General features: G+C 53.1%; 11 protein-coding genes across 12 annotated transcripts; 5 read left to right on the forward strand and 6 right to left on the reverse strand.

The window, feature by feature from the left end:
* Positions 1-669: 669 nt before the first annotated feature.
* On the reverse strand, positions 670-1,740 carry PV07_04002 (uncharacterized protein). Its single transcript, XM_016390770.1, has 2 exons — positions 1,563-1,740; positions 670-1,503 (listed from the first exon to the last, which is right to left on the reverse strand). Exon 2 carries the CDS (start codon positions 1,306-1,308, stop codon positions 844-846), a length of 465 nt encoding a protein of 154 aa, XP_016252672.1. The 5' UTR covers positions 1,309-1,503; positions 1,563-1,740; the 3' UTR covers positions 670-843.
* Positions 1,741-1,904: 164 nt separating this feature from the next.
* PV07_04003 (uncharacterized protein) lies at positions 1,905-4,030 on the reverse strand. The gene is made up of 3 exons (XM_016390771.1): positions 3,586-4,030; positions 3,006-3,530; positions 1,905-2,953 (listed from the first exon to the last, which is right to left on the reverse strand). The coding sequence occupies exons 1-3, from the start codon at positions 3,852-3,854 to the stop codon at positions 2,170-2,172; spliced, it is 1,578 nt and encodes a 525-aa protein (XP_016252673.1). The 5' UTR covers positions 3,855-4,030; the 3' UTR covers positions 1,905-2,169.
* A 190-nt stretch (positions 4,031-4,220) lies between these two features.
* PV07_04004 (uncharacterized protein) lies at positions 4,221-5,896 on the forward strand. Its single transcript, XM_016390772.1, has 3 exons — positions 4,221-4,621; positions 4,701-4,944; positions 5,012-5,896. Coding segments are annotated over exons 1-3 (894 nt in total). The 5' UTR covers positions 4,221-4,619; the 3' UTR covers positions 5,660-5,896.
* Positions 4,833-6,942, reverse strand: PV07_04005 (uncharacterized protein). Its single transcript, XM_016390773.1, has one exon. It carries the CDS (start codon positions 6,843-6,845, stop codon positions 6,036-6,038), a length of 810 nt encoding a protein of 269 aa, XP_016252675.1. The 5' UTR covers positions 6,846-6,942; the 3' UTR covers positions 4,833-6,035.
* A 703-nt stretch (positions 6,943-7,645) lies between these two features.
* Positions 7,646-9,279, forward strand: PV07_04006 (uncharacterized protein). Its single transcript, XM_016390774.1, has one exon. It carries the CDS (start codon positions 7,748-7,750, stop codon positions 9,005-9,007), a length of 1,260 nt encoding a protein of 419 aa, XP_016252676.1. The 5' UTR covers positions 7,646-7,747; the 3' UTR covers positions 9,008-9,279.
* A 272-nt stretch (positions 9,280-9,551) lies between these two features.
* Positions 9,552-10,751, forward strand: PV07_04007 (uncharacterized protein). The gene has a single exon (XM_016390775.1). It carries the CDS (start codon positions 9,658-9,660, stop codon positions 10,600-10,602), a length of 945 nt encoding a protein of 314 aa, XP_016252677.1. The 5' UTR covers positions 9,552-9,657; the 3' UTR covers positions 10,603-10,751.
* Positions 10,554-12,268, reverse strand: PV07_04008 (26S protease regulatory subunit 8). Its single transcript, XM_016390776.1, has 2 exons — positions 11,881-12,268; positions 10,554-11,825 (listed from the first exon to the last, which is right to left on the reverse strand). Exons 1-2 carry the CDS (start codon positions 12,113-12,115, stop codon positions 10,891-10,893), a joined length of 1,170 nt encoding a protein of 389 aa, XP_016252678.1. The 5' UTR covers positions 12,116-12,268; the 3' UTR covers positions 10,554-10,890.
* Positions 12,269-12,654: 386 nt separating this feature from the next.
* On the forward strand, positions 12,655-16,903 carry PV07_04009 (calcium/proton exchanger). The gene is made up of 3 exons (XM_016390777.1): positions 12,655-12,680; positions 12,861-13,348; positions 13,401-16,903. Exons 2-3 carry the CDS (start codon positions 13,189-13,191, stop codon positions 16,673-16,675), a joined length of 3,435 nt encoding a protein of 1,144 aa, XP_016252679.1. The 5' UTR covers positions 12,655-12,680; positions 12,861-13,188; the 3' UTR covers positions 16,676-16,903.
* PV07_04010 lies at positions 16,851-19,910 on the reverse strand. Of its 2 annotated transcripts, XM_016390778.1 has the most exons (3): positions 18,356-19,910; positions 17,844-18,020; positions 16,851-17,771 (listed from the first exon to the last, which is right to left on the reverse strand). In XM_016390778.1, the coding sequence occupies exons 1-3, from the start codon at positions 19,703-19,705 to the stop codon at positions 17,721-17,723; spliced, it is 1,578 nt and encodes a 525-aa protein (XP_016252680.1). In that variant the 5' UTR covers positions 19,706-19,910; the 3' UTR covers positions 16,851-17,720. The 2 variants fall into 2 exon arrangements, with proteins under 2 accessions (XP_016252680.1, XP_016252681.1); XM_016390779.1 differs by having other exon boundaries at positions 17,844-19,910.
* A 202-nt stretch (positions 19,911-20,112) lies between these two features.
* On the reverse strand, positions 20,113-22,851 carry PV07_04011 (uncharacterized protein). Its single transcript, XM_016390780.1, has 3 exons — positions 22,621-22,851; positions 22,111-22,568; positions 20,113-22,056 (listed from the first exon to the last, which is right to left on the reverse strand). Exons 1-3 carry the CDS (start codon positions 22,688-22,690, stop codon positions 20,350-20,352), a joined length of 2,235 nt encoding a protein of 744 aa, XP_016252682.1. The 5' UTR covers positions 22,691-22,851; the 3' UTR covers positions 20,113-20,349.
* A 222-nt stretch (positions 22,852-23,073) lies between these two features.
* On the forward strand, positions 23,074-24,604 carry PV07_04012 (uncharacterized protein). The gene has a single exon (XM_016390781.1). It carries the CDS (start codon positions 23,234-23,236, stop codon positions 24,566-24,568), a length of 1,335 nt encoding a protein of 444 aa, XP_016252683.1. The 5' UTR covers positions 23,074-23,233; the 3' UTR covers positions 24,569-24,604.
* The last annotated feature ends 6 nt before the right edge of the window (positions 24,605-24,610 follow it).

The following is a 24,610-nucleotide window of genomic DNA, read 5'->3' on the forward strand; positions in this document are numbered from 1 at the left end:
GTCGGTTCCTCGATGCCGTTCTGTTGCATTTAAATGCAGCGTCGCGCTGGGAAGCCAGCCATTTCTCGCTTCACTGTTCGTGTTATGGAAATGCACCTTCTTACTTGAATGCTGAGCAGACGGCAGATCGTTCAGGACAAACCTATTGAGAATTGCTCTGGACAGCTGATTTGACTCCCACTTGGAGCTGGATGCATGTCTCTGACTTTGCGCACACGCTAGATGTTGTTCGACCTTACACAGGGAACGAGTAACCATGCGTTGAGGCCGGAGTATACCTAGATGGCGGAGATGGTGTTACTAGGGAAAACCCCCGCAATTAGGTGTCGGCTCTACTCCATCAAAAGCATTAGGTGCTCAGTCCACATACCGCCGTTCGAACTCAAAACCCAGGTCTCGTCTTCCGAAGATCAGATCGTGACTGAGATGGCTGGGACTGGAGCACCTTCAGGACAGCAAGGAACTTGGCTCACTAGAGAAATAGAGAGAAGTTCTAGTGGTTGGGTAGCACAGGGGATGTCGAAAGAGGCCTGACAGAAAATAGGATGCAGACCTGGGCGGCCCCAACAACACCTACCATCTGACGATGAAGGAGACTTTCTAGAAGATGGTGCAATATTCTCACGAAGTCCAGCAGAAGCTAATGGGCGGGATTGAGATCCGAGTAACGTGGAACGCAATAGTATGTGATGCTATGTATATAATCGCCCCATAGACGTATACTTCGTGAATCCCAGTTCTTTCCTTCTCTGTTGTAATGAGTGATACCTGCTCCACCATCGAGTGCGCAGATCCCTGTAAGAGTACATAACATGTCGTAGGCGCCATTACATCCGGAATGTCTCATACCACGGTCTTGCGCCGTGTGAAGACTCGTTTCAATTTGCTGCCTTTGGCTTCCGGCCGCTCGTCTGTGGCGTCTGCGCCCTGCGCAACGGAATTTTGTCTCGACAAGGTTGTCGCACTGCCGTTGTGCTCGGCGAGAGTGGGCAGTTGAGGAGCCACCGTTGCCCTCCTCTGGTCTCGAACACTCTTCTTCGCACCCCGAGTAGTCCCCTGTTTGATCAGGATGTCATCCAGAGTTTTGGTGCCGTAGAAGCCTTGTAGTTGTTCATCGGACTCGTAGAACATTTTTGATTGTGCCCATTCTTTGAGAGCATCAAGGTATGCTTGCTCGGATGGAAAGCCTCGGTAGCTCTGATCAGCGACAAGTGTATCGATGGATTGCGCCGAGAAAATGCTCGCAGGTCGCGAGGACGGTAACTGAGGGTTGCGGTCAAAGGCGGATCTTGGCTCCTTGACCGACATGACGGGAATACGTTTCAAGGATTCCGGGAGGCAGTCTTGGTCGATGAGTTGCCGAAGATAATCGTACGAATACCAACTTTGGATTTGGAAGATGTATATAAGGGCCAAGGCGAGGATGTGTTGAGCGACAAGAAGGGTTAAGAACTCGATGTGAGCGCTTTGGTCACACCATAACTAGCATCTGTTGGCAAGTCACTTGAGTTATGTATGTTTAGCCTTCGCCACTTCTTGCTCGATCGCCCTATTTTTCTTACCTACAAGTACAGGGTGCTCGCGAGCCTATTATCCGGATCTCCTACCCCTCGACCCCGCCTAGCGAAGCCCATAGGTAGGATGGTGATACCAGAAATAGGGGGCTCTCCATCGATTCGTGTAGGATGACCGGCCGTTTCCCAGGGATGGCCGGCTGGCTGCAGGGTGATGTCGACGAAACAAGATAAGACATAATGGGTGCCCAGAGATGCCAATGCTTGCCCGCAGAGAACCCACGTGTAGCATCTGGGGTTTAGCACATGACACAAAGCCATGCTGATTGCAAGCCGGATCCAGAGCCGCGCTCGTCCGGGACAAAAGAAAAGCTTCTCGGATAACACTAGCCTCAATGGTATTTGCAGCAGGGGTAGATGTGGTTTGCTGTACCATAGCGTACTCGTCCGCAGTATCGGCGTGGTACGACTGTCTTTATATCCGTCAAAATCGCGCCGCAAGGTATGTGAAACCTGAATAGACCAATTCTTGGAGAGCGCGATGTGCAACTCAATGGTGTCAATAGACTCAACCTGAACCCCGTTGAGCCTCTTGAGTATGTATATAAACCATCCAAAGACCGGCCTGGGGAGCAGGTCTGGACCGAGTGGAGCCTCAGTCTCGCTTCAGCCCGATTTTTCCAATGTTCCTTAAGCCCCAAAGACTCACTACAAGGGTGCTCGACGTCACAGCCAAGCAGAACCAGAAGGCTGCTCTGTATCCTTCCATCAGTGCCTTCGGTGCTTGTTTATCTGCATAATCTGACTGCATGGTGATACTTCCTGCGATAACAGCGGAGAGCGCAAGGCCGACGCTTTTACCGATTTGTGCGACAGTGTTGAAGACCCCGCCTGCCAATGCCTGTGTCTTCTCTGGAAAGGCGGCTGTGATGACTAGGTTGGAAACGGTAAAGAGAACGTCTGGTCCTATGGCATTTAACGTTATAGCTGGGAAAACGTACTCCCAATAAGACGCGCGGACTTTCATGATGGCAACGAGGAGAGGTGAGATACTGGAGATCGCCATGGTGAAGATGACCGCCCAATCTGCGCGAACTTTGTGCACCGCCAGGCCCATGAGAATATTGGTGGCAATACCAGAAGCCGGAGCTGGTAAGAAACGCAGAGAGGTCTGAGTGGCGCTGAGCTGTTGGATATCCTGGAAGAAGAAGGTAAGAAGGGTTTCGGTTGCATTAAATGCTCCCCAAGCCAAAAAGACGTCGACACAAACGCTCGTGAAGATCCTATTGCGCCACAGCGAATTCGGGATGATTGCTGGACGGTTGAGCTTCTCCTGTCGACCAACCCACCAGATGAATGCCGGTATTAACGCAACCGCCGTTGACAAGCATGCTATGTTTGTAGGTGACTTGATGCTTGAAACATTGCCGGTCAAGACACTATCGTCGCTTAGCTCGGCACTTCAACATGGGGCGGTATGCGAATACTTACGCAAAAACGTACGAGAGGAGACCCAGCGCGGTGCTGAGGATCAAGGCCCCCGGCCAGTCAATCTCTGTTGCCAGTCTCCTGACTGACAGCCGCGTTGGCTGTGCCGATTTTGGCAGACCGATAACAGCCAGAGCAAAAAGGACAGCATTGATGGCAGCGGCGATATAGAAACCCGCCCGCCACCCGGGTCCATCGGTCAAGATGCCCCCCACGACCAGGCCAATTGAGAAGCCTACAGGCTGACCAGCGCCCATCATTGCAAACGCAAAATTGCGACGGCGCCCGTGGGGGAAATACGACGTGATGAGACTCACGGCGGAGGGCAGACAGAAGGCGATCGCGACGCCAGCAAGTGCGCGGAAGAAGAGCAGCTCCAAACTGTTCTGGGCCAGTCCACATGCCAGGGTGAGCGCGCATTGAAGTAGACAACCCAGCAGATACATGAAGCGGTTGCCCACCACGTCGGCGACAGCTCCTGAAAGAATCAGCGAGCAACCACACGTTAGAGCATAGATTGACGAAGGCCTTTGATATACAGTTAGTCATTGACGGTGTAACTACTTGGCAGACAGGAGGATACCATAGAAGAACAGAATCTGAAAGGTGCAGGTCTTTTGCCAATGTTGGTAGAATAACGGTTATCAGACCCGCAAGCAGACTGCTGATACCTGTAACGCCCGTCACAGACACAAATACTACCGCAGTAGAGCCCTTCCGTAATGCAGGCTGCTCCAGTGCGGTTTCAGCGATTCTTTGAGACGCAATGCCATCGTCCTGGGTGATTGGTGGCGGTGGTGTAAGCAATGCCGAAGCTGGGGGTGTAAGTTCGATAATAGTTGTTTCAGACATTGTCTTGGTATGCTGGATGTCCTCCTTGGAGACCGTTTTTGGATCCAGTAGCAGAGGTTAGAGTTCGAGATCGTGTAATAACATTTTTGATACGTTTATAACAAGCCTCTCGCTCTGGGAACTGTCCGTCGAAGGGCGTATGCTCGATATTACCGTGATGTCACCTCACAGCCTTGCCTCTGGAGACAGTGGAGGAATAACATTGATCCGCGCGGACATGGCAGAGCCCTCCTTTTCTCTCTTCCTTGGGTTGTTTGCACTGTTTGGTAGGTTTGACAATCGATGCGCCCATCTCGTCGGCTCTCGTGATTGATGGAGATTCGGCAAACACCATCTTGCAAAGATCAGGTACAGAGCCACAAGGTTGCCCCCTTGAACACGCCACCCTGCATGCCCACCACTCACCGCCTCAGCACATCCGGCTCCCTACGAGTGTCTGCGCGTCAGTCCACCACCACCACCTCCCTGTGGTCCCTACCCGGAAGCTCCAGAGCCGCCTGCAGGCCCGAGTGATGCCACCACCACAGCGCCCAATAAAAACCCCTTGCAAGCCCACCTTGCCAATCAAAGAAATGGCTTCCGGAACAAACCACTAATCCAGGGTTCTTTCAGTTCGAGATTCAAATTGTTGGCCCAAGGATTTCTGGATTTCCTATCCTATTCTTTTTTACAACCAGTTCGTTGTTGACCTGTCACTCTTTCTTATCGCCTCTTCCACCTCGCTCTTTGTTGCTGGCGAGGTCGGTCGACTTACCCTTCCTCAAGATGTATGCTCCCTCGCAAAAATCCAGTAAACAAGCCCGAGATGCGATGAATTGGTTGGGCTAATACATCGATCTGCTGCAGGAATTCCACAACCTTCGCCGCACCCGTCACTTACACGGACTACTTCAACGATATCGCCGCCTACAATGTGCACCTGAACATCTTTGAAAAGCTTTGGGCAGCATGGTACGCATACATGCAGAACGATGTGTTGGCGACGGGTATCATGAGCTTCGCCATGCACGAACTGGTGTACTTTGGGAGGTGTGTGCCATTCATGATTATGGACAAGATTCCCTATTTCAGGAGATACAAGATCCAGGCGGTAAGTGGTCATATGCCTCATGGATTGGTGTCAACCTCTTCGGCTTGCTGACACGAGAGTGGTATAGAACAAAATGCCCACGCTTGCCGAACAATGGGCATGCGCCAAATTGGTCCTCCTCTCCCACTTTACCGTCGAACTCCCTCAAATCTGGCTCTTCCATCCAATGGCTCAATACTTCGGCTTGTCCACATCCGTTCCTTTTCCTCCCTGGTACACAATGGCCTGGCAGATCGCGTTGTTCTTTGTCCTTGAAGATGCATGGCACTATTGGTTCCACCGAGTCCTCCACCTGCCTCGACTTTACAAGATGATCCACAAGCTGCATCACCAGTACAGCGCACCGTTTGGCCTTGCCGCCGAGTACGCCTCGCCGCTGGAAACCATGATCCTCGCATTCGGCACTGTTGGGATCCCCATTGTTTTTTGCGCGCTAACCAAGAACCTCCATATCGTCACAATGTATCTGTGGATCGTGGGCCGACTTTTCCAAGCTATTGACGCGCACTCTGGCTATGAGTTTCCCTGGTCGCTACATCACTTCTTGCCTTTCTGGGCAGGAGCGGACCATCATGACGTGCATCATGAGAAATTCTTGGGAAATTATGCCAGTTCTTTCCGGTGGTGGGACGCAGCTTTGGGTACCGATATTGGGAGTTCTTCCGAAGGGGCGAAGAAGAAGGACAAGAAGGCTGTCGAAGGCAAGGACGAATAGGAATGTGATATCGGCCTTGAGGACCGGAAACCGTTAGAAGAAGCTTCGACCCGGCTTCGGTGTACATAATGCGGTCGATTCCATCTTGAAGAGCGAAGAGCGACGGAATAGAGAGATGCATAAAGTGGCGTTGGATTGCATAGAACGGGCAGGGCAACTGGATGGGTTCCTTATTCATGGATAGTGCCGAATGGCCAGCTCCTCTCAAGAATCAAACGATTATCGTTTCGCCTCTAATGCGACATCATGCTCGTTTTTCTGCTCTTTCTTGATGATCTTGACCGAGATTGTCTTTTGTCTCCTGCAGTCTCCTTCAGCCCTTCGAATGTTTACTGAGTTTGTCACAGCGAAGCAGAAGTTCGCCACCATTCTCGGTCTAGGGGGTAGAAGACTCTTGCGCGGAAGTTGTAGAAATTGGTTTCGCTGCATCGCAGGAGCAGCTTTCTAGGGCTTCTAAGATTTTCTGCCGGTTGAGGGCAATCATCCGCTCGCGGTGTGCGGCGACCAGTTTCTCGCCCTCAAATAGATCTTTCGCAACATCTGCGCTCACAGGCTCCGTGACGTCGAACGCATCCAGAACGGCGTTGATCTTGTGTGCCAGCCGGGTGTCTCGAACGCTCAGGCCGCGAGGACTGTGGGTTGTACATGTGATAGTCATGTATCTGTCTTCTTCTCCGCCAGATTTCCCACGGGTAATGTGTGGATGATGATTCATTTTCTCGGCCTCGACCATGATCAACTTTTCCACCTCTTCACACTCGCTGGCTGAAGAATGAGCCGTGTGTCGGTGTATAGCATCGCCGAGGGCATCGAGTTGCCATTGGGTCGTGCCAAATGACAGGCTTGATGAATGCTTCAAGGAGAGATTGGGTGTTTCTGGTGTCGAAAGTAACGAGGCAAGGGCGTTCGCAAGCTTGTCACGGTTTGCCTTTGGGGTAGCCGAAATCTTCTGCGTGATTGTCTCGCCGTTGTCCAGACGGAATGTGATGGTCTGGCGGTCCTCGGAGATTGTGATTGGATCACTCGGGGAAAGCGATAAGTTCCTTCGCGGAAATGAAGCATTCATCGAAGGACGGAGGACAGCCATCCCCCTGGGTGGAAGTTGCAATGTGTTCACATGGCAATAAGCTGAAGCATTGGCATGATAGCGGGCGAGACAGCTCCCTACATAGCGAACAAGCCGCATAGCTAGGGAAGCAAGCACAGGAGCTTTCAATGCAGGATTTGGAGCGAGTCGAAGTAAGTTCTTACGGCTTCGTCTTGGGGCGCAGGCCTGAGCGATCAGGCCTGCGATTCCCTGCCGAGCCCGGGCCTGACTACCGCTTCGGGAGCTTGTCGTCTTCAACATTATCTACCACCAGCCAAGCCTCTGGAAGAAAACAATGGTACAGTCTGACAGAGGATTGACGCCATCTCAGAATCAATAAGGATAACGATGCCGCTATTCCTAAGGACGGAATTAATATCTTTTGCAATGGTGGTCACCTTTGAGTCAACAGGGAATCACTTCTCTGTACCCGGTACCATTTCTCGTCAGACCTTGCCACTTAATTTTGACATCGGCTCGCAGCCTCCGTTGAGCAAGGATCATGGAGAACAATCAGCACCTTCATCCTCTTCATCCTTGCTGCTCTTCTGTCCATCGCGCGGTGACTGTGCATCTGCCACAGAACCGAAGTCGGACTGTTGACGAACAGCCACGGCCCATCTCCCCTTCAATCGGGCGCAGGTTTCATCTCGCCTTCTAGATGATTAGCCGCCTCGACACAAGGACCACTGGATGCGAAGAGACCACGTCCCAGGGACCCGGGATCAAACACCACCTTCCCCGGCCTTCTCCCGAGCTTAGGCTCAGATCCTGCCGACCACCAAGTGTTCTGCCTTGCTATAAATTGCTGAAACGCTTGTTGTTTGGCCCAAGCCTCGCGCACGGGCATTGGTGCGAACATCGCGCCTACTCAGCCCCCGCGCGATGGATTCGCTTGCGAAATGTTTACAGCCCACTGGTAAGCCTAATGCAGGTACGCAGAATGCCTCTGTGAGAGTATCTAATGGCAGCAAGGCGCCCAATGGGTGAGCTCTTTTCTAATGTACTTTTCTTCTCATATTTCTTCCGTTGTGTTTTGTGTTGCTTCGAGAGTTCAACAGGCTACTTCCCGGATCTTCTTTGGACCTACCGCATTTGCCAGTTCAAGAATTGCGCCGATTGGCTTAGTCAAACCTCGACTCATTGGGAAAGATACAGGGCGAGTCTCAGCGGACGAGAGAATGCGCAAGAGGGAACTGCTTGTTTCAGTTCTGACTGCCATTTGCGCCGTGAGAGCGATTCCATTACAGCCTCGAGATATATACAACCCTCTGGATCCTCTGAAAAGCGTCGCCAGCGAGCTGCTCGGCTTCACGACGGCAATATCTGCACTCGAGTCGTCGGCAAAGCAAACGCAAACTGCCCTCTCGGCTTCCTCAACACGTACAGCAGGTTCAGTGGCAGCTTCCGCTCAAGCAAGCACCGCACAGACCAATCTCGCATCTTCAGATGCAGCTGTGAGCACCATCAAAAGTGGGACAGGAACGGTAACGGTTACCGCCACGGATTCACAACTATCCACCGGAAGTGTCTCGGCGACGAATGCAGCTTCCAAGTCCGCCCTACACAGTGAAGCAACCACAACGTCCATAGGCGCCCTTTCGACTTCGCCGGGCTCGACAGGCGCACCTCTCGGCGTAATCCCTACTACAACTGAAAGCAGTGGATCGTCACAGACCGGTACAAGCACTGATCCCGGGTCAAGTTCAGGATCAGGAGGGAATTCAGGTTCAACATCAGCCGATTCAGCCGGTGGGTCAGGGCTGTCCCCAGGAGAGATTGCCGCAGCAGTCATTCTCCCTGTCCTGGCGTTGGCCGCCTTACTATTTCTTCTCTTCCGTTTCTGCAAACCACTCCGCGAAAGATACTCAGCTTGGCGTCAACAAAGACTAGAACGATCTGCGTACCGCCGTGCCCTCGACGACCCTGTTCTTTCCTTCGGCATGCATCAACAAAGCGGTCGAGGCCTAGATGGTTTGGGCATGGGTGAGGTGGAGCACTTGGTGCGTCCCTTGTCCTTTGGATTTCGGAATCCTCAGAGACAATATCCTAGAATCAAGAGGAAGCCGTTGAACTGGGACCCCGCACGGATCGGCGGCCAGGGAGCCTCGTCAATCGGAATGGCGGTACCAATGCCCATCGGACACCGCCCTAGGAGCCTGAGTGAGATATCGGAGGTGAGCGATATGAGCAGTGATGCTGGGGCGAGATATCAGGACGCGCGGTCGAACCAGCCATCGCCGGAAGGAATCATTTCATGATTGCCACTACTCTTTTCTTTTCACGTTTTCTTTTGCCCAGCGGCATCGTGTCTGATTATGATGAACAAGCAAGCGACGAATATTCTGTATATATTTCCCCCCTAAACTTTATCAAGCGGAAGACTGAGGACATACATCCGACCGTCCGGGCGTCCTGGAGCTTCGGCTGAAGCAGAACTCTGTACATACATATCAAAAGATTTCACTGTGCTTCTTGCACAAGACTCGATAGAGTAACGAGAACGCGAGGTGTCGCGAACTACCCGTATTCTTTTACCCTCACCCTCTTGAAACGTCTCAGTTACCCAGGTATTGAATCGTGAGGTGTCGATGTATAAGAGTACTCTCGCCCTGACGAATCTATTAAGAATAAGGCCTCTTAGGAGTAAGGGTCCGATCTATAGTAGTCGTTTTGGGCTCAGGACTGAGGAGTTTATCGTCGAACCAATGGCTGGCAGCGTGACACGAGCCTCTGGCTTTATTGGAGAACCGACCATCCATCGTCTCAAAACAATCTGGGCGAAATTAACGAAGGAAACAATGCCACGAAAAAACCATATACCAACCCTCTCCCACCTATCTACCGCCCAAACACGCCCATTGACGCTCAACAAGCCCGTAAACAGAGCACGAAGACACATCTACGCAGCATGGATGACATCGACCTCCCCGCCCTGCGGGACAAACTCATCGCCATCGCGTTGCAGGCAGGCTCCATGATCACATCCGCCTCGGCTTCCATGAACCGCAGCACGGGCAACCAGTCGAAGGCGGCGTCGACCAAGAAGAACTCGGCCGACCTGGTCACCGAGACGGACAAGGCCGTGGAGGACTTCATCTCCAGCACCCTGAAGCAGCAGTATCCCACGTTCAGCTTCATGGGCGAGGAGACGTACGTGCCGGGCAACAAGCTGGGGCCGGAGCCGACCTTCATCGTCGACCCGATCGACGGGACCACCAACTTCGTCCACGGCTGGCCCTACGTGAGCGTCAGCCTGGGGTTCGCCGTGGGCCGGGTGCCGACCGTGGGCGTCGTGTTCAACCCGTTCACGCGCAAGCTGTACCACGGGATCAAGGGCCAGGGCAGCTTTCTGCGGATCATGCGAGACGACGGAAAGGCCTCAGGGCACGGCGGCGATGAGGATGCCGAGACGAAGTTGCCGCTGCGCTACCCCAGCGGCGTGGCCGGGCTGGACGAGTGCGTCGTCGCCATCGAGTACGGCAGCGACCGCAGCGGGGCGAACTGGCGGACCAAGATCGACACGTGGGCGGCCCTGGGCGCCAGCAAGGACGAGGGCGGCGCCATGGTGCACTCGGCGCGCGCGCTGGGCTCCGCGGCCCTCAACCTGTGCGCCGTCGCCGAGGGCTCCATCGACGTCTACTGGGAGGGCGGCTGCTGGGCCTGGGACGTCTGCGCCGGCTGGGTCGTCCTCACCGAGGCCGGCGGCCGCGTCGTCGACGGCAACCCCGGGGCGTGGGACATCCCCGTCGACCACAGGAAGTATCTCGCCGTGCGGGCCGCCGAGACAGGGCAGACGGAGCTGGTGCAGGAGTTCTGGGGCTTCATCAAGGGGCGGATGGAGTACGAGCACTGAGTGAGCGAGAGTCGAATAGATCAATAATGGCCCAATCTCGGTTCAGCGACTTCTGGCATATAAGGCCAACTGGAAAGATAGTGGACGCGGTACGCGACCAAGAAGAAGACGACGACGACGACGATAGAACATAGACAAGAAATGTTTTGAATCCGGCAAACCAACATGCTCGGATATATGTGGCCGCCTGGAAATCTCTATCCTTTCCTTTCTGATTGCCCCGCTAATGTTACACTGGACGCTCTGCAGAGGGAAAAAAGGAGACCCGACATGAATACAGCATGGAACTCACTTCCATAACTTGCCCAGTGACACCTCCTTGTCATCATGCTTGTTGAGGACTTTGGCCGTTGCCAGGTCAAAATCTTCTTGCGTGACGTGGACTCTCCTCTCCCGCAACGCGAACATGCCTGCTTCTGTACATACGCCCTTGAGTTCGGCGCCGGAGCAACCGTTCATTTTCTCGGCAATCTTCGTCAGGTCAATTCCTCTGGTCAAGTTCATGCTCCGGGAGTGGATCCGCAGGATATCGGCTCTGGCCTCGACAGTCGGCGGCGGAAACTCGATCTTGCGATCGATGCGACCCGGTCGGAGGAGCGCAGGGTCCAAGATATCAAGTCGATTTGTTGCCATGATGACTTTGATGTTGTTGGTCGGTTCGAAGCCATCCAGCTGGTTCAGCAGTTCCAACATGGTGCGTTGTACCTCCGAGTCTCCACCGCTGCTCCCTTCCACACGGCTGGAGCCTATACTGTCGATTTCGTCCATGAAGATGATGCTGGGTGCGTGTTCTCTGGCCATGACGAAAAGTTCTCGCACCATCCTGCTCCCTTCACCAATGTATTTCTGTACCAGTTCCGATCCGGACACTCTGATGAATTTGCAGTCGGCATGATGAGCCACAGCTCGTGCTAAGAGTGTCTTGCCTGTTCCTGGCGGCCCGTAGAGAAGGACGCCTTTGGGTTGAGCAATCCCAAGAGATTCGAAAAGTTCCGGGTGGTTCAAACCCAACTCGATGACTTCCTTGATCTCCTTGATCTGTTGATCGAGTCCACCAATCATGTCATAAGTGCTGTCTGGAACCTTTTCGACCATCATCAAGGAAACTAGAGGATCGACGGATGAAGGGAGCATCTTTTCGAGTTTGTAAGAGTCGGAGAGAAGGGAGACTCGCTTTCCGACGGTCAATTTGGAGATGTCGACGCTGTCGGCGATATCGACAACTTGGCAGTTCGTCAGCCTGAGTTTAAAAACTGGCCACCTGTGGTCGAGACTTACCGTATTTTCCTTCGGGATGCACCTTGACCAGTACCTTCTTGGTGCCCATGACCTTGACGACCTCGCCTACGTAAGACCCGGGTTGTTGTAGCAAGCCCAGCTCTTCTCGTAGAAGTCGCACTCTTGAGTTATAGTCATTTCGTTGTGCTTCTAACCGGCGCAGGACGGCTTGGCCTTGAAGGATCTCAAGCTTGAGAGCTTCAATTTTGTTGTGGTAAAAGTTGTCGAGAGCCATGATGAGAGGCCGATAATGGGGGGTGTACGGAGTGACAGGAAGGGGATCGGTTCTATCTCAACTGCGAGGTCTCCGAACAAAGCAGTCAACAGACCTAGTCAACGAAGGACACTTGAGGGATGTTTGATGGCGACGATGACGGGTGGTGAAAAGAACGGACGGGATGATGGGACGCGACTGCGCTTGGGAGCCTGAGACGGCGGCTACTGGTGAGAAGCGCCTAACGCGGCTAAAGGACAGGCAAGAAACTCCGTTGCCACAGGGGGGGGGGGGGGCGCGCAGTCCATTACCGGCCGAGTTTAGGTGCAAGGACCCCTCCAGCACCATTCCTCTAGGCACTGACTTCGGCGTGCTCGGGACTTGACGGCTCTCCCGTCTGGGGCAGCTGACTCTAGCGGAGATCCGACCAGCTTTGGGCACCAGCTGCAGGCATCATCGGCCCACCAACTGCGCATCCATTTGCTTGTCGAAAAATCAAGACATTCCTATGAGCTCAGTCTGCAGCTGCTTCTCGCCATTCCCTTGCCTGCGACTTGCGGCTTGCTTTGGATCAAGGTTAGACGAGGTTCGTGTTCTCCAAGATTTTGGCAGTTCCTTCCAGCACCCCATCCTCTCCATTCCTACTCGCGGCCTCCACTGCTGGTTATAGCACGTGCGCCAATTGACGTGTCGTCCTGGCTCCTCGCCCCGACTCGTACTACACAATACCCCATATCGTTAAAAGCATCACTAACATGCCAACCAGTCACCATTCATAGACCGACTGCCTTTGCTCTGCTATCAATTATCTGATCCATTTCAGAGACCTTCGCTCGTTCCCGTTTCAGTTCCACATCGCGACATATCTGTGCTCCTCCGCCTGAGATAGATACCGTCATCAAACACATCAGATGATTTAAAGTCCTCGTGCCCATTTGATGCACCCACGTGCCCCGACCAGGCATCGACCCGCCTGACTGCCTGTTATTACGAGAGCTGTGCCGGATTCACAGTGCAGTCCTTGAAACCGCAGCCTTTGCCGAGTGATGGGAGCAACTGGAACAACTCAATGAGGGAAAAGTATCTCAGTCAGAATGTCATCCAGTGACTTACCCCAGAAGAACCCCGAAGATAGAGTTGGGCAAGATACTCAGTCCACACCCAGACCGCCTTCAATCGCAGGTTCTGGAGCAGCGGACTCGAGACCTCGGGAAGAGCCAACCGCAGCAGATACTACAATTCGGCGAGACTATGGTGAGGCCTGGCGGCTTTGAGTATAATGAAATTTCTTTCTAAGGCCGAACAGGAACCCTGAGCAGCGTTGTCCACGCCTCAAGCAGCCAAAGACCACGCAGCGGGCATCGAAATGAAGAGGCATCAGAGTCTTCGGGCGTCCCCCAATTGTCCCCCCAAGCTACGAGGCGCAAACCCCCTCCTGTGAGAAGAGTCTCGACCCGGAGACAACTACCTCACCGAGGCGAACAATTCTCGGTGGACGATGACCCTGACGAGGTCGAAGTCGACCGAGAGCTCCAAACAACACCAAGCACGCAGTCCTTTCCGACTATGACCCGATCACAATCTACCGTTCGTCGCCGAACTGCGGCCGCACCCCCGCAGTTACCGCGTGTTGATTCTGCAGAAGAGGAGGTCGAAGATGTGGTTCTACAGGAGCCTGCAGCAGCACCGCCAACTGAAGAAACCGATCCAGGTGAGGAAGAGGAGGAAGGACTCGAAGACTCTGAGGACGCGGACCTCAGTGATGCGGAGAGCTTCACCTTGAGAGATCGACAGTTGGCCATTAACGAAACGCATCCATTTGGCATCAGGATTTGGAAACCTGCGTTATACAAGAAATCCCGATCGGTGGAAAAGGGAGCAGAAGAAGATATCCATTCCTCACCCAGCCAGATTGTGAGCACCTGGTTGTGGTTCTTCAATTGCCTGTGGACTGTTCTGTTCGGCTGGTGGCTGAGCGTCGCAGCGCTATTCGGAGCCCTTGCCTGCTACTTATTTGCCTTTGACCCTAGTGCGGCCGCATACGGCGGAGTCTTCCTGGGTCTCGCTGGCTACCTTTTCTGGCCATTTGGAAAATTTGTGAGGCTCGAGCAAGACGAGAACTACGCGGAGGAAGACGAAGGCGAAGGTCGCAGCATCAGCGAGTACGAACGATGGCAGAGTGGAGATCTGGAGTATGGGCGGCTTATGTTTGGGCCCACTCTCACTCACACTGGATCCATCGTTGGCAGGCATCGAAACAGCATCGATTCTGCCAGTGAGAGCGACAGCCTCCTGGACCGAAGCGGAAGAGCGGACCGGCAAGAGACCAACGTGAGCGCCAAATCCAAGCGGCGACTGTTTGGTCGTGGGCAGTGGACCTTGGGCAGGGTCATCTTCTTCGTTTTCTTCTACTTCAACGTCGCCCCATTGATGTTACTGGTGTCGATGGTCTGTTGGCTGATGGTGTTCTGGATTCCCATGGGCCGGGTCACCTTGATTCTGTTCTATCACCTACGAAAACGACCGCTGGCCCTGACGTTCCACCGAGACGTCTCCCATGCTAGGAGCTCTACCAAGCCCTCGTCAATCCTCCTGTGTACTTACCGCGCCGTCGGGATCAAGTACTGGAAGTACACAGTCGATGGAACCAACATCTTCCTCATCAACTTTCTGGCCGTTGTTGTCTTTGTCATTTTTGACTACTTCATTCTCAAGATTGCCGCTGGGTTGAATATCTGGCTGACGAGTCCCGCACTCATGTTCGCGCTGGCCCTGATCTCCATCATCCCTCTGGCCTACTTCATCGGACAGGCAGTGGCGTCTATTTCGGCTCAGTCGTCCATGGGGATGGGAGCTGCAGTCAATGCCTTTTTCTCCACTATTGTCGAGGTATACCTGTACTGTGTCGCCCTTAACGAGGGGAAGGCCTCCCTGGTGGAGGGGAGCATCATTGGCAGCATCCTCGCCGGTATTCTTCTCCTCCCTGGGTTGTCGATGTGTTTTGGAGCCATAAAGAGAAAGACTCAACGCTTCAACGTCAAGTCGGCTGGGGCCACATCTACTATGTTGCTATTCGCTGTCATTGCAGCATTTGGCCCAACCCTGTTCTACAAGATATACGGAAGCCACGAGCTCATCTGTAGAGCGTGTACTGGAGAGGGTGTGGATGCTCCAGAGGATTGTCGGCAATGCTATTTTCGCCAGGTGCCAGCCGTCTCAGATGATTTCTTTCTGAAGGCTGTGCGACCATATTGCTGGATTGCTGCGGTATTTCTCTTTTCGTCCTACATTATAGGACTCTTGTTTACTCTGCGGACTCACGCTGCTATTATATGGAGCACCGAGCTGGATGAGAAGAAAGCTCAGCCTCCCACCGCTGATGTGAGTCCGTTGGACACCCGACATCAAAGCGTGGTCAACTCGCAGAACTTGCCCAGACCTGAAGGCTCCTATCTTCCTCGATCGGCTATCCGGGAGTCTCAGTTGTACAAAAGAATCTTGGGCCAGTCTCTGCGATCCGCAGGGCTTCCCGATGGCGATGCTAATACTGAACGTGAGCAATACAGTTCTCATGAAAGCACCTCGCACGTCTCGACCGTGGATCCTCACAACAAGAGTGATTTGCCTCATGTGGTACCGCCCAAGTCGAGTCACGGTTCTGAGGACATACGAAGCCCCCTTCTCCATCCTGTACTGCCCGGACTTTCTGAAGAAGACAATAACAATCTCGTTCGACAGGTTGCGGAGCTCGCCGCCACAGCAGCGACGATTGCCACTCGAGATGCAGTCAATCATCCTCGAACCGCATCGTATCTGGCAACTCATGCTTACAAGCAAGAAACTTCAAAAAACCTGAGACCATCAGTAGTTCGCAGAGACACTGCGACAGATGAGGGAAATGCAAACGCTGCGACTGAACAGGCTCCTGTGCCTGCTGTAGAAGGCGGTGGTCACGACGCCCCGAATTGGTCCAGGGCAAAATCATCCATCATCCTTTTGACAGCAACTGTTGCTTACGCTATCGTGGCTGAAATCCTAGTCGATACCGTGGATGTGGTGCTCGACTCGGTTGACATTGATGAGAAATTCCTGGGCATTACTTTGTTTGCGCTGGTACCCAACACGACGGAATTTTTGAACGGCATATCTTTTGCAATGAATGGGAATATTGCGCTCAGCATGGAGATTGGGTCAGCGTACGCACTGCAGGTGTGCATGCTTCAACTTCCGGCTTTGGTTCTGTTTTCGGCATTGCGTTGGCCCTTTATCGATCCGCAAAACCTCATCGACCACACCTTTAATCTCATCTTCCCACAATGGGACATGGTCACGATCATTCTTTGCGTCTTCCTGCTCAGTTACATGTCAGGGGAGGGGAAGAGCAACTATTTCAAAGGCAGCATCCTGGTCCTGACGTACCTTGTGGTAGTTCTAGGATTCTATTTCAGTGGCTTCACCACCCTGACCATCATGGGGGTGGATCCTAACGACACGTTGGCCATCATGTCAAGCATGGCGTGGCAACAAAATACACCAGGGACGATCCGACCCCCGAAGGTGGTCAGCGGGAGGGAGTTGTAATCGGTGCATTCAAGGCCCCCTTGTCCCGAGAACGTGGCGAGTTGGGTGTTGTGACTTGTCGGGTTTTGACGTGTATTCGAGCGATGGGACATTTCAATTCAGTGTCGGATGGTTATGCATATTGGTAGTTAGAAATTGGACAAAGGCATCGAGATCCTAACCATGAATAGGAGGACTTATTTAATGGCAACTGGCCCAATTTGTTGGTCATTCGTCGATCAAATCAGGACAACCGTTCCCTTTTCCTTTTACCATGCAGATTTATGATTTTTTCCCTGGAAGACGATCATTTTAGTAGAGAGGAAGAGAAACGACGGCGCCAGCTCAGCTGGCTGGGGGTGGTGTTGAGAGCACAAATTCTGGACATCATTCAATATGAGCCAGGCCGCTAAACAAGCCAGCAAGGCGTTAGAAGAGCACCGCCTCCAGAGACCTTCCCTCCTCTGATCGTCATGCTCGCTCCGATGACACTATGCAAAGTTGCTCCGATGACCTCCAAGCCCCGCCTTTTCGCTAGCCCTGTACTGTACTGGATTTGAGTTGAGATTGCATTCCCCTACTACCACCACCACCATCACCACCACCGAGACCTCCATTCCGATATTTCAACCCCCAAGCAAAACTTGACAACTTCGCCCCTGCCTTCGTCGTGGGTGCAGATTTCTCGGATGTTTGTGCCATGTCGCCATCCCGCTGCGGAAAAAAAAGGCCAACCGGTGTCGTCGTCGAAGCCAGTCAAACGAGGGATCGTAACCATAAAGAAGATCGTGACGTTTGAGGATTTGTGCCAAAACCACAGCCCTGACCGGAGAGGTAACCACGTCGTCGACGCTTATTTGAGCAGAAATGAGTGAGGTCCTGGAGGGATTGATAATTGAATTTGAGTGGTGATTATGAAAATATTGCCGGATCTTTTTTTCTGCGCGGGGTGGTTTGATAGCTGCTCTCGTGAACGATGTGGGGGTTTATGACGGATCTGCTGTACTTTCCACGAGGCTATCAGCTGTAAAAGTCGTGTCAGTCTCGATGTCGATAGCGCTGAACATTAGTAGAGCTCCCCCGTCCTCCTGCCTCCCCTGTGCATGCACCAATCGCACTGATCCGGTAATTTCGTCAGTAAAGTGGATTTCCATCGTAATCACCGCCTTTTTGGAACGAATGCACGTACAATACTTTCGTCGCAGCCCGTCCTGTGAATATAGCAATAGCTGGCTTTACAGCGCTTGCACGTTCTCGCCCACCGCCGCGTACAGTTTTCACACTGGCGCCCACAGTCCCAGCAGTCTCGCGTCACTGCTGCTTGGCCGGGTCTGAGTTGCACGGGATGTTCGTGCCGTTGATGACGCTGTAGAGGGAGAGGACACGATGAGACCATTAGCAAACGCATGTCAGTTAACGATGGAAGGACGACGACAGAGAGGGAGGGTCGATGGGTAGTTTAGGTATTTGCGGGCTGCAGGCGGTGGGAGCGTCCGGTTGGCGGCATACTCGCCTCGATGGCGGCTTGGGGATGAAACAATGACCCAATCTTGGTTCCGGAAAACCCTCCAGTCGATGGGGTCCAATTGGTGGTCTTCTCGTCCTTGATGCGTTCCTTGGTTATCCCGCAGCAACGCCACCTCTAGGCGCGACCATCCGTCTGCGAGCGCGGCAATTTTTAACACAAAGACCGTTAAATACCTTGAGAGGATCACTAGTAGAGGATGCCCCATTCGCAGTCTGATCTGCCCCTCGATCGGCTTCCGAGGTCCGTCTGATGCCTGCTGCACGCTCCAATTTTGCTAGATATTCGGATCTTTTCATCCGTTCGGGGTTGTAGCAGTCCGCACACCACCACTGATGACAACTGTCGCAGTGTCGATTCGCGAGGCACCAGGTGCAAGAAACGATGAGTCGCTGGGGAAGAACCCGGCCATCCTCGGCGAAGCGTAGTGGAGGTCGGACAGCATCAACCAGCTTTCCAGAGTGCGGTGGAGGCCACAGTAGTGGAAACTCGCGGAGATCGCTCTCGCCCCAGACAGGCGCACCGTGGGGACTTCGACCACAGCTTGAACATCCTGCTGGCCCGAGAGCCACACTCGCCAGCGGAGGGATACCGGGCTTGTTTTCCGTAAGGTAATCTCTAGACGCTGGATGAAGAACAGGGGCCATGTCAGCGTGCATGTGGGTACATAAAACAGCATCGAAACTGATTACGCCTTGGCATGTTTGCAATGTCTCCTCCCAGGAGGTTCGCGCGGCACGACCTTGAGCTATGACGAAGCCTGAATTCGCATACCATCGTCCCGAGGAGCGTGGCCTGGCTGCCTCATTCGTACTCGATTGGCCTTGGAACCGAGAGCTCTCGAATTCCACCCCGCCCATGGTGTCGAAATTGTAATGAAAGGCATGACTGAAGTCGACGTCATGTACCTGGCTGACTGACGGTGGAGGAGTGAAGATGTACAGCCCCTGTAGTCGAGGAGTCCCTTCAGGTCTACTTGGTCGGCATAGGTGGCAGAGAAGCTGTTGTAGCTTGTATTGATTGATGTTGAGACATCGCCGTATGCTGAGGAGACGAACATTGTATTCATTTCTGGTGACGATATCATTGATCAGATCAACGGTGACCGACGCCAGATCATCGAGGACCAAAGTCTGAACATTCTGAAGGACCTTCATCTTCCCCAGTCTCGCTAGGACGAAGCGGAGTGGACCGGCATAAAATTCATCCTCAGTCAGGTTCTCGTCCATTCGTTCCGCGCGCCAGGAATGGCCGCCGGAATCAATTCTCGTCAGGAGATTGGGAGGAACATATGCTCCTCGACACTTTGAAAGGTCAACATATCGGAAGACGCTTGCTGTGCGGAGGAATAGATCCCGCAGAGACCGGCATGTTCTGGCTAAGGCGAAGATGGTGGAGAGAGGCAGATATGGCAAGGTGTTGTCAAGGACGATGGAGTTGGACAGGACATCGAGCAGGGATGGCGGCAAGTTGTCTGAGAGAGCCTGGGACTCGATGGACATGGCAGGCACTTCGATCGACGGCATGCTAGTATTGCTCCGGGCAATGATGTTCAAAAGAGGAGCGTTCGGCCTGAAACTCAATCAGGTGCGGTGGTTAAAAGGAGGTCGGTTTTGGGGAGAGAGAAGGAGCGGTCAAAACACCAGCCACGATGATACGGTGGCAACAGCTGGCACGACGCGATGGGATAAGGGTGGATGTCGATAGGAGGATGGTTGATGAGAAGTAAATGCATGTCGGTGAGATGGTGGTGAGTCAAATATCCACTAAGCCGGATCCAGACGGCCGCGAGGACCACGTTGGGGGCGCTAACCATATTGGGACAGGACGTGGGATGTCCACGAGGCTGCGTTGAGACCGCCACATGCACCATGAGCGCAGACCCAGCGCACACAACGCAATATTAGAGGGATGCGAAGAGAGAAAAAATAGGGCCGGGTCCTGGTGTTATCCCGTTTAGGCTCATGCCCATGCTTCGTATTTCATTCATGTCTCGTATGTGCTAGCTCCGACCTCGACATTTGGTTTTGATTCCTACGTCCAGAAGCTCCCACCTCCACCCAAACACGACTCTGCAACAAACTTGTTGGACCATTGAAGCACTAAAGCGTGAATTGGCAAACAGTGCCGTGAAACCTGTTGCTAAAATACCTCGTAGTGGTGGCTGTAATCATTGTACCTTCTTCCCTTTGCTCGTCCCTAGGTCCATCAAGTCAATCATGGCTAGACCGACCCTCTCACACTCTGCCCAATTACGCTGCCGCATCCAAAACCTCTCGGATGAACTTTCCGCAGTGTTGGTCGTAGATGCACTCTGATTCCTTGCATCTTCTTCCAGACTCTGTCTCGTGATACTAGCGAATGCGTGCTCTCCGGTTTCGGTCACCAATGGGCTGTTAGGAGGCGAGGCGAGGGGTTTGACAGCGTGGCCCAGCCCAGCTTCCTCGAGGTACTTGCGACGGACCATGAAGCGTTCGCTGCGTTCCTTGCGCATGGCCGCAGAGTCGAGTTTGCTGATCGCTGTCCTGACCAACAGTCGCACCAACAGGAAGGTATGCTCAGAGACAAAGACGCTGAGCAGGAGTGCCCACAGTTTCATCGCATGAGGTCTGCCATCCGGCCCATGTCCGTCACCACCCGAAAACATGTAGACCAGCGCCGCAGAGGTGATGCTGCCAAGCCAGGCGAGGAACTCGAGACTATCGAGCCAAGGACCAATGGTATCTGCTCGGGCAGGATTGGGCCGTCGGCATTCGACCGTCAGTTTGAAGGTGTCTCCTCTCAACTCAATCCAATTATTGATAAAATAGGAGACTGGTGTGAGTGGCCATATCACACTGAAGAGCGAGAGGTAGCCGAACTGCATGCACATCTCCCGTAGGTCTGAGGTGACATCGTATTCTGGAAGAGCAGCCTCTTCGCGGACTCGAGTGAGGAATTCCTTCTCCTCGGGTGGATCGTGGTCCGCGACGGAAGGTGTGGTGCCGCCCTGCTTCTCCGCACGCTGGGATTTGATTTCCTTGAACTTCTTGGTTCCCCTCTGTGTGACGACTGGCATGACTGTCTCCATGGCGAAATTGACGACTTGGGCGGTGACGGCGAAATAGATCATCTGGTTGCGTAGGCGGTTGGGGTTGATGCTGAAGGCCGCCGGAGACGGGGTCTGAAGCTGCTTTTCGTCCTCGGCGAATGGTTTGACTGTCAAACCGAAGATATCCAGATAAGGCACCAAGAGGGAGGCGAAAGGGACATACACGAAAGAAGTTAAGAAGATGGCTGTGTACGAGGTGATAAAGTTGATGACGAAGACCTTGGAGATCATCGCCTTGTCATGGGCATCCTGGGTCTCGTAGTTTTCGTAGAACGTAAGCTTTTCGGCAAATCCAGTCAGGAAATTGCTGATAGTGGGGACGGCAAGGGTGAGGAGAATGGTGGGAAGGAAGACGAGGATGGACTTCAGAGGGCCGTCGTAGACTTCGGAGATGAAGATTTCAATGGCGTAGCAGGTGCAGATGACTGCCCCGAGTGCAACAACGCACAAGGCTGCTAGTGGGATCTGGAGGAGTTGTCTCTGGAGTCGCTTCATTGCGGGGAAGTACGCAACCTTTTCGCCCGTAACAGGGTCCGTGGTGACCTTTTCCGGTTCAAATTCTCTGCGTTTGTCCTCGATCAAAGAAACCCTCTTGACGTTCCATCGAATAGCCAATTCTCGTTCTTGACGTTTCCAGTATTCAACGAATATGACACACCACAGGCCATTGACAATTGCGTAGATAGGTGAGTAGCTGCCCAGGAGCACCCAGCAGGAGAAGCCGAAGGCAGCGGGGAAGATCATGAAGGAGAAGTAAGATTGCAGGAATGCATAGTAGTAGCCAATCTATCCTCACTAGTCAGCTCGCAAGTACATAGCAGAATCAGGGAGGAGACGGGCCTTTTCGCCGACGGTGTTGCGGATTTCGTCCAGATCATCGGGTGTTAGAAACGTCTTGCGTGTGAACTCGGTCAGCCATGCCTTGTTTTTGACGTGGTCGTGTAAGGGAAACACAGCTTCAACATTCTTCCATTCGCCGTGTTTTGGTGTGATGCCAGCTCCTCCTTCTTCACGTGGGCAGCATATCATGTGGTGAATGTGTCGATGACGCTCGGCAATGGTGAGAGGCTCGGAGGTAAGGGTCTGGGCTGCGTCATTGCTGGGTTGAAGTTGTCGAACTCCGTGTAACCAGTCTTTTATTCTCGACCGATATACCACGTCTGCAAATATCTTCTCGTCGGCAGCCTTGACAAAGACCAGGAGGGACGTTTCATCGCCGCGTCGTACTTCGGTGGTCAGCCCGGTCTCAGTGAGAGCTCGAATGAGCTTCTTGAACTGGGTGACGCCAGCTTCTTTGTCTGCCCAGTGTCAGTTTCAACACCTGTGGGGTAGAGAGTGTGGATTTAGCACCATCGTTGGGCACCCGGTAGCTAATGACATAGTCAACATCGAAGTTTGTCTGGAGCACCTTGGAAGCCATAATGGGAGCGAGACGGAGAGATGAGGAAAGTAGACGTAAGGGAACAGAGCGCGGGCTTGCCCCAGCAGGGAGTCTTCGACAGAGCGATACCTTATCAGAAAGCTATCTTTGCAGAAGAGTTGAATTGAGGAAACTTGGAAATCGAGTTGTACAGCCAGCCCCATGAACGGGAGGTTTGATCATCGGTTTGGGCGCGACGTCATCAGCATAGCAGATCTAGTGCTGGGCCAGACCATTCCTAAAATAGCTAGCATATCATTACCTCAGCATTCTCGTCAATCGACCAATCGGGCGGCTAGGATAGCCGCTAGCTCCATCAAGCAAAAGGTCAAAAGTGAGCCTCGGCATCAGGAAACACCAGTAAGTGTAGCCGCTTGCTAACCATTGATGGTACGCTTATCCACGGCCTGAGAAGGAGGACATCATCTCGGTCCTTTCTTTTAAATTAGCCCATCTCTCGTCTCGAGTCCAGAGTACTTCGGCACCTCTTTTTCTCGAGCAAGAACGAGCCACGTCTCTGTGGAAAGGAGCTCATAAGCAATCATGACCAACAAGACCGAAGCCACTAGATGGAACCAATCCTATACAGAGCCGGATCCAAACAACTATTCTGCATACCAACGAGAGATCTACAGCTCTTTGCAGGCTCCTACCTTCTCGACCAAGCCGTCCGAATGGGAATCTCTAGCTCGCTCCAAAGTTCCTGCGGCCAACTTCGGCTATGTTTATGGGTCAGCGAGCAGTGGTAAAACTCACACTGCCAACATTTCTGCGTTTGATCGGTACCGAATCCGGCCCCATATGCTAGTCAATGCCACTCGTCGCGATATGAGTGTCGAGCTATTCGGAACCAAGTATCGCAGTCCACTTCTGTTAGCCCCAGTTGGGGTCCAGAATATTATGCATGAGGATGCTGAAGAGGCGACCGCAAAAGCTTGTCAAAAAGTCGGTATACCTATGATTCTCTCCTCCGCTGCCACGAGAACCATCGAACAAGTGGCTGCGGCCAATGGCGCTGGATACCGTTGGTATCAACTTTACTGGCCGAGGCCTCAGTGGGAAGAAGTTACCGTTAGCCTGCTAAATAGAGCGAAAGCCAGCGGGTATAAGGTCCTTGTCGTCACATTGGACACCTTCAACCTAGCCTGGAGGCCAACCGATCTGGACACTGCATATCTGCCTTTTATCTGGGGTGACGGCTGTCAGATTGGACACTCTGACCCGGTGTTCAATCGCAGATATGAAGAAATCCAGAAGAACGACACAAGAGGCTACGGAGAGAAATTGGCCGAGCTTTGGGCGATGATGAAGAGACCGGGTTCCGTTTACGGGGCGGCGCGAGTGCTAACAAACGTGTCTCTATTGCAAAAGTCAAGGGCTTGGTTAGACGTCTTGAACTCTGGGACGTACAGGGAGTGGAAGCACTTGGAAATTCTAAAGAAGCTCTGGGACGGGCCAATTGTCCTCAAAGGGATCCAGACGGTGGACGACGCTCACAGAGCCATTGATTATGGAATGGATGGCATCATTGTGAGCAACCACGGAGGACGACAGTGTGATGGTGCTATCGCTTCCCTCGATGCTTTGGCCGAGATTGCCGCCGACGAAAGGGTTAAACGATCTAATCTGACTTTGATATTCGACAGTGGTATCCGTACTGGGAGTGACGTCCTAAAAGCATTAGCACTAGGCGCAAAGGCTGTTTGCATCGGCAGACCTTTCATGTATGGTCTTGCCATCGGGGGACAAGAAGGGGTAGAGCATGTCCTCAGGTGTTTGCTTGCTGACACTGATAATATGCTGGGGAATATGGGCAAGACCAGTGTGAAAGACCTCAGCCGACATGACTTACAGATCAGGTCAGAATCAAAGCTGTAGATAGGTTGATAGAAAAGCCTTCCTTTTCGGTCCTCCGGGATG

The sequence above is a fragment of the Cladophialophora immunda genome (genome assembly GCF_000835495.1).
Source record: "Cladophialophora immunda strain CBS 83496 unplaced genomic scaffold supercont1.2, whole genome shotgun sequence".
Classification (NCBI taxonomy): domain Eukaryota; kingdom Fungi; phylum Ascomycota; class Eurotiomycetes; order Chaetothyriales; family Herpotrichiellaceae; genus Cladophialophora; species Cladophialophora immunda.